Here is a 12,915-nt window from a genome sequence, read left to right as displayed (position 1 = left end):
TAAGGGAAGGGTTATCATAACCCCTCTTCCCTCTCTCTCTCTCCTTCTTCTTAAACTTTTTTCAATTTCTCATAACTCAATCTCTTCAATTCCCCTATAAAACTACATCTTTAAATCCTTCCCCTATAAAACTACAACACTAACCCTCCATAACTCAACTCTTCCCCTAAACGGTACCTTAATGTTTGTTTTAACACCTTATCGCTTGGCAGCTTGTCTTAATCTTCACAACACAGCCTCAATGGCTAGCTTACTTGGGAAGAGAAAATTTAAAACGTAAACCTAATGCTTAGTGAATGACAATTTTAGGAAAATCTTTAAGGAATACCAAGATCACATGCATAAACTCATTTTACAAGAACGTTTCACAACGCCTCAACTCGCCAAAACATTAAGCACAAATTAGCCTCTCCTTATTCCTCTTCACCTAGATATTAAGCTTCATCAACGCGTAGACTAATAAGACGTCTCATTTCACCATCAGTATCACTGTGGACCCTTGTTCAACTCCAGTTGCTTAGGCAATCAGAATTGAACATGGACCACTCAACCATTCAGTCATGCTTCTGCCAAACAAGACCACTCAACGCAAGGCAACCTCTATTCTTATGTGCATAAAACAGTTAGCTTCATGATATGAATAAAGCTAATGGTTTACTTGCATACAAGCATCACAAGAAAAACATACTTTAATAACTCGTAAAAAAAACTTTCAACGGTCAAGTTTTTCATATTAAACATAAATCACATTACAACATGCATTATATTTTGCATAACATTAACATCAACATGACACGACTTTGAAAAGAAAGCTTTGTAAAACTTATAAGTTCTTTTCTTTAGTTCTTTAGAAAAGTCACACACAAAGTCTAGCTTTCTATACTCTTTCATTTTTCTTGACGCCTAACTCTTCTTTTCCCTTTAGTCTGGTCTTCCTTTTCTTCCTTATTCTTAACTCCTAATTTCAGGAACTTTTCTTCTCGCTTGATACACTTTAGGCAAAGCTTCAGTACATATAGCTTCCTTCATACTTCCTTCAAAACCTTAAGTCCTATTTATATTAATCCTAAAACTGGATTGTCATCGCTAAGCTCATCTTAGCTTGTCAACTCCTTCTTAGTGATTTATACATGTAGGTTTAACATCTTCTTTAACCCTACTTAACCTTAACCTAACACATAAGACGCTGACTAATCTGAATTAGTAGCTTTACTCAAATTTCCTAATTAACTTCCTCTCCCTGCCTAACCCAAAGCATAAACTCTCCTTGCATTTAGCTAACTAAATGTGTACTCTTTCTCGCATTGTTTAGCTAGGACCCATAGCTCTTCCTCACATCTCTTGGTCAAAAAGCATTCTTCCTATACTTAACCATTTTCACTCCTTTTACCATAGAACACAATATTCTTAACTTAGCTTCCTTCTCTTCAACCCTTCTATCAGAGCACGAGTTTCACAGCACCCATCACCCTGATTCTTCTTTTTTTTCCTCTAATACCCATCTATCTCACCCAATTTATTTTTCTTATCTTCTTCTTTCGCTCCACTATGTATGTCACCATGAACAACTTCTTCTTTCAATTCACTGCTTCTCATTTTTCTACTACTTCATCTTCTTATCCCGCTACTAGTATTTCTTCTCTTCTTTTTCATCTACCATCCAATCTTACTATCTTTATCATTGTTGCATGTTAATATCGTTGCAATCTATCACTTCCTACATCAAACAAGGTTAGAATCCTTCAATTTCTTTTTTCATTTCATGATCTACTCCTTTCATTCAATCATATTAAACCTAATTTTGTGTAAACAGATTGGTAAGCAAAAAACAAAAAGTCGAATCATCACCTAGCAAAGGAAGCAAAGAAAAATAAAATAATGAAAGTTGAATCATCATCAAGCAAAAAGGAAAGAGAAAACAAATAAAGCACGAAGAGAAAGGAAAATGTGTAAACCAAAAAGTAGTTGTGATAGATAGGGATAGTGTTTTATTACTATCTACATGAGTTGGAAACCATGGAATTAACTTTGACTATGAGAGAGAAATATTCTTCATATTGTTTCGATGAAGTTTATTATTAAACTGGTGTAGATAGACATAAATATTTGTCTATTTGAATCTATCTATTAATAGACAGTAATAATATAATGTTCTATCAAAATTTTGCTATAGATTTCAAATGAACTTTTATAATTCTAGTTGTTAAGGCTTTAGCTATACGTATTACATTCACACTAGCAACATCATACATGGTTGAAACGATAACTGCAATGTTGGTTTTTTAATCACATATATATAATTTTATAATAATTGATTTTTTTCTAAAATACTACTTGACCTTTCAATTTTAAAAATGATGATTTCATATCTTATACATTAATTTTCTATAATAACATATTAAAAAAATCAACAGTTTTTAGAAGAAAAAAAATATAGTTTATTTACAACATCATAATCATCAAAGATTTATGTGAAAATGTGTTGTGAAAAAAAAAAGACTTCATTAATTGTTTTTTTTTTAATAAATTGTTCTGTGTAGAAATGAAAAGAAGATTTATCCGATAGCAAAGCTTTACCAAAATGAAATAAAATTTATTAAAATGTATAATTAAAATAACAAAATGAAGTTGTATAGGAATCATACAATGATATATTTTTTGTTTGAATTTTTAAAATAAAAATATAATATTTAACTCTTAGTTTTATTATATAATTATTGTTATTTATTTATTAAATAACAAATAAGTTCTAAATTTGAGAATTGAGAATAAATATTTTTTTTAATATGAATGATTAAGAAAATGAATATTAATGTCTAATCATTTTCTTATAATTATTTTTTATGATAATGGTGTGATAATAAATTATTCAAGTTATTGGTCATTTAAGAAAATACATTTTGGGATGAAAATGATATCTCCTTAAAAATCTAGGGATTATATTCATAAAAAAACATGAGAGTAATTATGTTATTGTATTATTATTAATACCATAAAATAGAACTCTCCCTTAAGATTATGTTTTTGCTCGATCTTCTAAATGCTTTTTCCCAAAACTTCCATCATTTAGAATTGAACCATTAACTATGTAATATAAAAAAGTGTTGTGAGGAGGAAGAGATAATGTAGGTTGGGAGCGGAAGAGTTAATGAATAAGTGGTTACGAACAAAAATTATTATGTCTTTTGATGGTTGAATTCTCATTCTTATTAAAACCAATTTCTCCACCCTTCACTATAAATTATAAAATCTTTCAAATAATTTAACGTGAATTAATTTGTAACCTTTCAAATAATCAAATATTATAATGAGATTCATGAATAATAATTTATAACTTTTCCAATATTAAAAATTACTTAATATTTAATGACAACATAACCATCAAAATATAATAGGGATGTAAAATGACGTAAAACTTTTTCCATAACAAAAATCATTACTATGTCCAAAACACATACCTAATATCAATAACAATTATAACTATGTCCACAGCGTCAATGAACATATAAGAAAGAAACCAACAACTTTGGTTCATACTTGAACATTTATATCATCAAACCATGTAAAAAGTTCAAGCGTTTGAGCAATTGACCATTGATAAAAAAAAATCTTCTACATGAAATAATCATGCTAAGACAATAAGAGAGAAGAAATTTGTACTTTGAATAAAGAATGAAGAAAAAACGATAAACGTTACTTGGGTTAGGTCTAACTCTAGAAGTATCCATATTTATAGTCATAGGAGCAAATAAAAAGTATATTAGTTATAAATTTGAAGAAGATAAAAATTTTAGAGAATGAAAAGTAGTATATAATTATGAATTTGAAGAATATATCAAAGTTTGAGAAAAACATTATATTGAAGATATTTATGAGTGTGAAAGTTTAATGTTTTTTAATTGGGTTTAATATTTAGAAGTTGTGGCTTTTAATATGATATTTGAATTGAATTAATTTGAAGTGAATGGGTAAAATTGGACAAATGATTGAATTGTCCATTAAAGTAATAGTGAAAAGCCTTATAACAAAAGGGGCATAAATGGAAAAGAAAGTTTCTCCCCATCCATACTTTTATATATACTACCAATAAATAACGGGTGCGATGCACGTGAAAATCGACAAAAACTTATAGCTTTAATTTAACTTTATAAGTAAAATTGGAATGGTCATCTCAACATTTTCATTATATCATTTTCATATTCACGTGGTAACGAGGGTTTAATACCCAAATATTTATTAAAAATGGTAGATGATTACAAATAAAAAAAAAAATTGATTTTCATAAATGTAACAAACCACTAAACTATTTACGACATGTGTAACAAAACCTATGAAGTTCGTTTTTTAAATATTTCAGGTTTGCTCTCTCATCTTTCTTCTCCTCTTCACTGCGATTTCTTTTATCGTCTTTCTTCTTTTGCTCTTCTTCTTTTTTGCTGTAATTTTTTTCCATTGTCTTTCTTCTTTTACTGTTCTTTTTTTACGTCATTTAATCTTTTCATTGTCTTTCTTCTTTTTTTCGCTGCAATTTTTTTCCATTGTCTTTCTTTTTTTTTTTCTCTTCTTTTTTTTTTTCCGCTACGATTTCTTTCAATCCTCTTTATTATTTTCTTCTTCTTTTTTACGTCATTTAAATTTGGGTAACCAAATCTAAACCACCGTGTACAAAAAATAGCAAAATCTAGAAGATCGTGTACAAAGAATCTTGAAAAAAATTATTTAGATTAGAGTAGCCAAACGTAAACGATCGTGTAAAAAAATCATCAAGTAGACAAATCTGAGCGATTGTGTACTAAAAGTACAAAAGAATTAAAAAAAAATCGTTTAGTCAAATCTAAACGATCATGTACTAAAAAATCTTGAAAAACTAAACGATCGAAAAAAAATTGTTTAGATTTGGGTCTAAATCTAAACAATCAAATCTAAAAAAATTGTATAACCAAATTTAAACGTAACCAAATTAAACAATTATTATGTAACAAAATTAAACGATATAATTGAAAAAATAAATTGTAACCAAATCTAAATGACCAAATCTAAACGATCGTGTATCAAATAATAGTCAAATCTAAACGATCATTTACCAAATATAGCACGCGCGTTGTTGACGGCATGGTTGACTGGACTTTTTTTGTATTTTCCACGATGAGTTTGTGGGTTTTTTTCGTTTTCAAATTTGTTCTATATAGTGTAACTATTTAGCTGATTTGTTATATTTTTGAAAAAAAACCTTAAAAAAATGGATAATTACAACAATTACAATAATTAATTTCAAATTATTGTAAACTCTAAACCCTATATAAAAAATAGACAACAAAATAAAAAATGAAAAAAAAATTAGAAGAGAATATAAAAGTATAATTTGATTTCTTCTTCACCCTTAGCATTTTGTCGTGACTTGTGAACACAAATGAAAAAAATGAGATATTTATGCCAAAAAATTTGAAAATGAAGAATTTGAGAGGATGAAAGAGATACAAAAGAGTTAATATGAGAAAGGAATGTGAATAGTTTAGAATAAATGAGATAATAATTCCTATAGTTAATTTTAAATTGAAAAATAAAATTAAAAGGCAAGAGAAAGAATTTGAAAGGTTCAAATAGATAAAAAAAAAAAAGATAATATAAGAAAGAAATGTGAATAATTGAGAGAAATGAGACAATAATTACAATAATTAATTTCAATTTGAAAAATAAAGATAAAAGATAAATTACAATAAAACCAAGGTAGCATCAAGTAAATAAACTAAAAGAAATGATAAAATTGGAAACAAAAAGTTTCTCCACTTTCACCATTTTGTATATACTACACATAGATATAGATATATACACTATAGAATATATATTATTGATATAGATAAAGATATGAATAGTGGTATAAAGTAGTTTGTAAACCACCCCACTACTCTATCTTTACTATATTAAAATGAGGGATTTGGGAGAATAATTTTTTTGCCTTCTTTGTCCCTTCTACATATTGAAAATTCCAATCATACCCATAATCAAACATATCGACGTATGTTACCTATTGAAAGTGGAGGTTTCAATTAACATTGACACACTTTATGACTTAATAAAAAGCAATTGAAAATGTTAATTTATGCATTCTCACTAACTATTGAAGCCAATTGAAAAAACTTATTATTATTATATTATAATTATGTCTATAAGTAATGAATGAAATCTCTCCGCATTCTAAACCCTTTAAATTTTTCTCTTGGCTTTTCAAATTCTACAACAAATTGAATAGGACACATTTTTCTCTTCCATCCCTATAAATAGTTTCACATATTTCCAAGAGTTTTATTACTAAGCAAGAAAGAATTGTATCAAATGATTTGATTCAAAGTATATCTTAATCTTATATTCAATTTGTTTTAAATATATTTATGTATTAACTTAAAAGCATGTCATTGGTTCTTTTTTTTTTTTTTTTTTTTGTTAGTTTTATGATACGAAAGTGTTGTATAAAAAGGTTTTTATTTGTAAAAGGAAATTATTACAAAACACGTACATTTTTAATTAGTATTATTTTTTAACCAATTTATATTATCTATCTTATCTTATCTTACTACCTAATATGGAGAATCATTTTTAAACCATTTTGTCCAAATGATAATTTTCTAATTTCAACTATGTTCTTTACTTCATTCTTGCTTATGTTAATATTTTATATTCTTATTAATTGTTGTTATTGAATATTTTAGGGTAGGTTGGTAATTTTAAAAAAATCACCCACTTATACAATGCAACGAGTCTTTTATCTTAACAAATAAAAAAACATTACTTACGACATATTAAGGTTAAAATGATCTAATTATTATTAATTATTAAAAATAAAATAAAAACATTACTTGTGACATTAAAGTTAACATGATTTAAGTATTATTATTATTAAAAAATAAAATAAAAGATATTATTTATTATCTTTTAGTTACATTCTTGCAACCCTTCTTAATCTAGCCGTAAAGATTTTAAGAGATAAAAGAGGTTAAAATATGAAAAATCTATCTCTTTATTTCAATGATTAAATTTCTAGAATAATTCATATAAGTTCATAAGGTTTTGTAACTTCTATTTTTGTCAACAATATAAAGAACTTTGTACGACCATTTTTCTTGCAAACATTTGAATATTCACTTCTACTTAGGCTTTCTTTAATTTTCTTCTTATTACTCTCTCTTAGCCTTAATTTTATGTTGCAATATTGTTAATACTTTGTATGTTAGGGAAGACTCAAAGATATGCATGTAGTGGAGCAAAAAAAAAAAAAAAAATGATGCAATGCCAATTTGAAATCAAGTCCGATAATACTTTTAGTTATTTTTTTTGTAGTACATGATTACAACGATTGATTTTTGTATGTAAGAAAAAGATATACAATATATTGGCAATTGTGAAGTCAAGTCTAATAAAGTCTTGAATCTTGAAATTTTATATTTTAGTTTGTTCTACGTGATTATATTTATCCATTTCTCTGAAAAAAATTATCTTTCCCACTCACATACTCAATGAATTTTTTTAAGAAAAAAGTTTAATTAAGTTTCAAGGTTCTTACGTGTAACGCACGTTAAAAATTTATAGTATGGAAAAGATAAAGATAAATTTATTTGGAAAAATGATAATAAATTTGGGGAAGAGAAATAGTTGATGTGATTGGATTTTAGAAGGAAAGAGAAAAATATAATGTATTTAAAAATAAGATGTAGTCGTGCAAGTAAAAGATAAAGAAAGGGAAAACCGCTTCACGTGGCTAGACGATTGGCTGGGCACAGTTGGACGAGGAGGAAGAAGACAAGGTCGGGCTAGGCAAGGGAAAACAGCTCGGGCAGAAGAGGCATGCGGCTCACGACTTGGGCAAAAGGGGCAACGCTTACGACTCGCACAGAAGGGGCACGACTCACAGCTCAAGTGGAAGGGGCTCGACTCGCCTACGTCTTCTGTCTGCCCGTCTGCCCTGCCTCGCTAATCATCAGACGAAGCCCAGTTGTCGCATTGGTAGCCGTCTATTCTCGCAAGTTGTGCCCTCTGTCCAAGCCGTGGTGTCACTCCCCCTCCCAAATTACCTGCTAGCTTAGCCCAAAAGACGACGTGAAGCCGACCGATATTGCTCTCCTCTTAACAATATCTGACAACTCTGCCGAACTCTTGAACGTGTTAAACTTGCTAATCTAGTGTATAAACTATTATACATGCAACATAACACAGCGGAACCTAGAATAATCATATACATACATGAAGTGTAGCTCGGAAATAACTAATTTCGAAAGTAAACCTGATGGAGACACCTTAACTAAAACATAATCAACAAAGGTTTACACAACCGCAACTCCTATAGCTTACACAAACTGTAGAGTATCTATATCGTACAAAGACATATACACACCATAACACAACAAACTCGATGTACAACTTTAACCACGTACTGACAATCGATATTGAAGCTTCAGCAGACTAAGGCTGTCTATCAGGCACTGGAAACTCAATCTCTATCTGGAAAGTGGGTAAAACATTTTGGAAGGGTAAGCTATAAAGCTTAGTGAGTGACTTAGTTTAAAACTATGAATTTATGATAAAAGCACATGAAAGCTCTACACATATAAATCTGTTTATACAAGTCTTAAATATAAACATATAATAGTAAGGATGACTTTCTCAAATACTTCATATGTACGTCATTGAAATCTAGCAAGACATATCAAGTATATCAAAACATTTTAACTAACATGACAAATCTACGTTGTGTAAGGCACGCCTAGTACAACCAATGTTTACATGCTCTACGCTAGTGGGGCTCACCCAACACTCCCATCATCTTTGTCGTAGTAGGGCCCGCCCAACACTCACGACAACATCGTTGTTACGGAGTACATTTAACGTCAACAATAGAATCTAACCTGTGTGCACACGGTACCATATAGCTTTGGGCTCAACATCTTAGTCATGTAGTTAACGAAAACATCAGAAAATCATACAAAAACATTAAAACATGTCTGCTATCTTTATCTTTCATAAAGCTTGAGCTTACTTAGATTGTTTGTGATGGTTCAATTACTTTCCATACATTCGATATTCACGTGCTAGCATAAATTTTCATTAAGAAATCTATTCTCGAAACTCATACTTGAAAATAATCATGGAATTCAAATGATTTTCATAGCTTCGTAAATAAATGTGTAAAGCAGTCAATCGTAAATAACAATTATGGAAAATATTTTTAAAACTGATTTTGTCACTCACTGTCTTGAGCTAGATCCTTGGTCCGTAAGCTTGGTTTAATTCTTGTCGACTTGTCAACAACCAAACTGAGTATTAGAACCCTAAATATTCTAGTTTTCTAAAGATAGACTTAACAAGTCGTACTAAATATCTCTCACTCTCACAAAAATAAAGCTTAAAAAATAAAATCTTATTTGAACAACTATCTGCATTTTCCAGATTTCTAACACAAACTTCAAATGACCATAACTCCCTTTTATTCAAATGAATGTTCTTTATGTCAAAATCTTTATTTTGATGTCCTCTATAATTTACCTGAAGATATGTAACCCAAATTCCCAATCGAAAATCTCAGAAACACCACGAAACAAAACTACTTCAAAATCACACACTCTACAAACCTTCAACTTATCCCTGTAATTTAACACATTTCCAGTCATAATTGGCTCTCAGCATCTTCATAAAATTTATAGAAAATTGAATAAGCTCTTCAACCATATTAATTGGAGGTTTTAACTCAACATATACACACTGAAAAACTAAAAAAATTAGAGGATATCTGATTTCGCGTGGAAAATACTTGCTCTGCCTTCTCTATCAGATATCACCCAACTAACAACTTGACTCAAACATCCTTCACCAAAATTGTTCAAAAATTAATTAGCTTTCAGGAAATTCAAACTTCACCTCTTAGTTCTTCTTGAGAAGATCAAACCAAATAAAAAGCCAGAAGTATGCAGAGTGGGTCAAAATCTGCCATGATTAAAACTTCTTTTAAGTTTTTCCTTTTCTTCAACCTTAAAACTAAGAAATCTTCTCTCAAAAGAAAGCTGTGAAAGTTTGGATGAAAATGGTGAGAAATAATCAATTTGGCGGTAGAGAGAGCTTGACCGAAAGAGAAAGAAAATTTTATTTCCTTCTTTTCCTTTTTCTTTCCTTCTAATCTTTTTTTTAGCTCTCTTTTTTTAATAAAACCTTTAATTATATAAAAAAATATTATATAATTAATTTTTATTTTCTATTATTCCTTTTATATAAAAAAATCCAAAGAGAATCTCGATTTTACACGTGGCATCCATCGAGCCGTGAGTCAATTCGCTTTCGTCTTTGAGCCTTGAGTCAATTCGCTTTCGTCGAGCCATAAACTGCACCCTTCTGCCGGGCCGTGAGCCAAGACCCCTTTCACTCAGAGTCATTTCCCCTTGCCCAGGCCAGCTGCATCTTCTTCCTCTCAAGTCAAGCTGATTTTAATATTTTTTGAGTCATTTTTTTTGATAGGTTTTGGATATGTTATTTTTTTTCTTTATAACTAGTGTAACAAAGGGCATTTAAGTCCCTTCCATTATTAAAATATATTGCAAATTCTCCTAAATTTCTTGTAATAAGAACAACTTGATGCCACCCATACTTTTCCTTCCTCTCCACCAAAAGAAAAGGAAGAAATCCCTTCGACAAAATCATTGAAATATAAGAGATTCGAACAAATGAGAAGGGAAAATACAAAAAAAATGTGACTTCCACCTTAAAATGAAACATTATGAAAATATTTATTTCAGAAAAAAAAAGTTTAAGAAACTTCAACCCTAGTAAAAATAAAGAAAATTTAAGAAGCAAAACATGAGCTTTCAATTAAGAAGTCTCAATTCAAATCCATCCAATTGTATTTAAAAAGAACATGATTATTTTTATTTAGAAAAATATCAATTTATTTAAACTTAACAAACAAAACTTGTTTTAAAAAGAGTAAATAAAAATATGATATTTTAAAAATGAAAAAAAGAAAAGAAAATTTCAGTCACCACCGTACCGGCATTCACCCACTTGAAGCAATCCCGCCACCGCGCGCCCGCCCTTTCATACTTCTCATCCGTTTCTCTCCTTCCAATTTCCGTTGATTTTCACTCTCATGAGTTTCCATGGCTTTCCAGAAGATCGAAGCAACCAATTTCTATACGGTTCTTCTATGGTTTATGGTCTACGCAATAACTCACTGCTTTGCGGAATCGTCGACGTGCTTGATGGTGTACAAGGAAGGCGGCGCTCCGGCGGTATTTCAATCCCCGAAATGCCCTCTTTGGAAGCTCTCTGACTACACTTTTCAATCTCCCAATGCCCCTCATTGCCAAATTGCAATGCATCAGGGTCGAAGAAAGTATCAGGAGGATCGCGCTCTTTGTGCTCTCGACGTCCGAATTCCCTTCCTAAGTACTGCTCTCTCTTCCTTGTCTGATTTTGAATATTCTTTCAGATTTATGACTATGCATGTTCTTTAACGGAAGTAGGAGCTTTGTTGAGAAATCATGGAGTTAGGAGCTTATGCATGTCATTCACTTAGCATACCTGTCCAAGGGTGTGCGTTTTCTTCTTATTTGGAGGAGTCCATGGACTTAGGCGGCTAGTTTAATGAGGTTTTTTTCATAGAAATGTTTCTCGTTTAACCAATTTATGTCTTTTTTTTTTCTTTTCCAGATTGCGTGTTAATTTAATTGTAATTGAATCGTTGTGGAATGTTTTTTATTCTTGGTTGGAGCCTGAGAAACGGATATCTTTAATATTTGTAGGTAAAACAGGTCTTATGGAGGTGCCTGTGGGAATTATAGCAGTTTTTGATGGTCATAATGGTGCTGAAGCTAGTGAGATGGCTTCAAAGATTTTGTTGGAGTATTTTGTTGTGCATACTTATTTTCTTCTTGATGCCACTTATTCTGGAATTTTCAAGAGACCCTTTAAGACATTTTCGAATGAGAGGGAACATGGTGCCATCTTTAATCAACTTAATTGGAGGGAAAAAATTAGTAACCGTGATCTAGAACTTGGAAGGTGCTTGTGCTCATAGCTTTAAATGTTTTCTGTTATGATACTTTGGTAGCTATGGATTTAATAGCACTATTGTCATTATTATTATCTTTTAATTTAAAATTTTAGTTAGTTTTTGTCTGTTTGGATAGGAGACAGAATTTTCATTCCTAAAACTTCCATTGTCTACAAATCTTCCTTTTCACTTTCTTTGTCTGAAAAATCCCGTTGTGGTATTCTTGCCACAATTCCCAAATCCAAGCCTTCACCCGGTTCAATAATTGAATTCTACCCTCATTTGCTTACTATGAGGCCATCCCTTTCTATAATTGTTGGAATTTCTTTTTTAGTTCGACCATGTGTGAGAGATCCCATGGATACTCTAGATCCTTGAATTTCAAAGAATATTGGATTTGACTTGGAGTGTCCACAACCATTTTGTTACCATAGCCTAATCTCTTGTGTATTTTCAAATAGGAAATAAGACAAGAGGTTATACAATCAGCACGGGTGGGGGGGAGGATCAGCAGACGCACTTGGGCATCTCAACTAGGTTGACACCTCCTTAGCGCCCTCATCATATCCATAAAGCGGAAATAAAAAAAATCCTTACTCTAGGTTCATATTAGCCAATACATGGACAACATAGAAGCCACAATATACACAAGGGAAAAATCCCTCGTGTATTTTCTAATTTTATTTTGTAGCTTTCAGCAACATTGCAAGGTATTCTGGAGACTGGAAATATATAGCAATGAATTAAGTATTGTGGGAGTGAGGACTAGAGGAAGGAATTTGTTATGGGATGAATTGGGAGATCTTTTTGGTTATTATGGGTTGACATTAGTTTCGAAGCACTTTTGTAATTGTTAACATTTTACTTAGTTGGTCCCCCTTTTG

The 12,915-nt window shown here is 30.7% G+C and overlaps 1 protein-coding gene across 8 annotated transcripts in view; it reads left to right on the top strand.

Annotated features, from left to right (window-relative positions):
• The first annotated feature begins 10,957 nt into the window (after positions 1-10,957).
• LOC103491659 (probable protein phosphatase 2C 51) overlaps positions 10,958-12,915 on the top strand; it is a 33,703-nt gene continuing 31,745 nt past the window's right edge. For 5 of the 8 annotated variants that reach the window (XM_051085231.1, XM_051085229.1, XM_051085228.1 and 2 more), the window contains exons 1-2: positions 10,961-11,424; positions 11,781-12,039. In XM_051085231.1, the coding sequence (XP_050941188.1) occupies positions 11,136-11,424; positions 11,781-12,039 (548 nt within the window). In that variant the 5' untranslated portion in view covers positions 10,961-11,135. Of the gene's footprint in view, positions 11,425-11,501; positions 11,628-11,780; positions 12,040-12,915 lie in introns of all 8 variants that reach the window. The other 3 variants (XM_051085232.1, XM_051085234.1, XM_051085230.1) reach the window with 3 other exon arrangements.

Source organism: Cucumis melo, chromosome 5 (genome assembly GCF_025177605.1).
Source record: "Cucumis melo cultivar AY chromosome 5, USDA_Cmelo_AY_1.0, whole genome shotgun sequence".
NCBI lineage: Eukaryota > Viridiplantae > Streptophyta > Magnoliopsida > Cucurbitales > Cucurbitaceae > Cucumis > Cucumis melo.
Note: the sequence above shows the minus strand (reverse complement) of the source record. Positions and strands in the feature narration are given on the sequence as shown.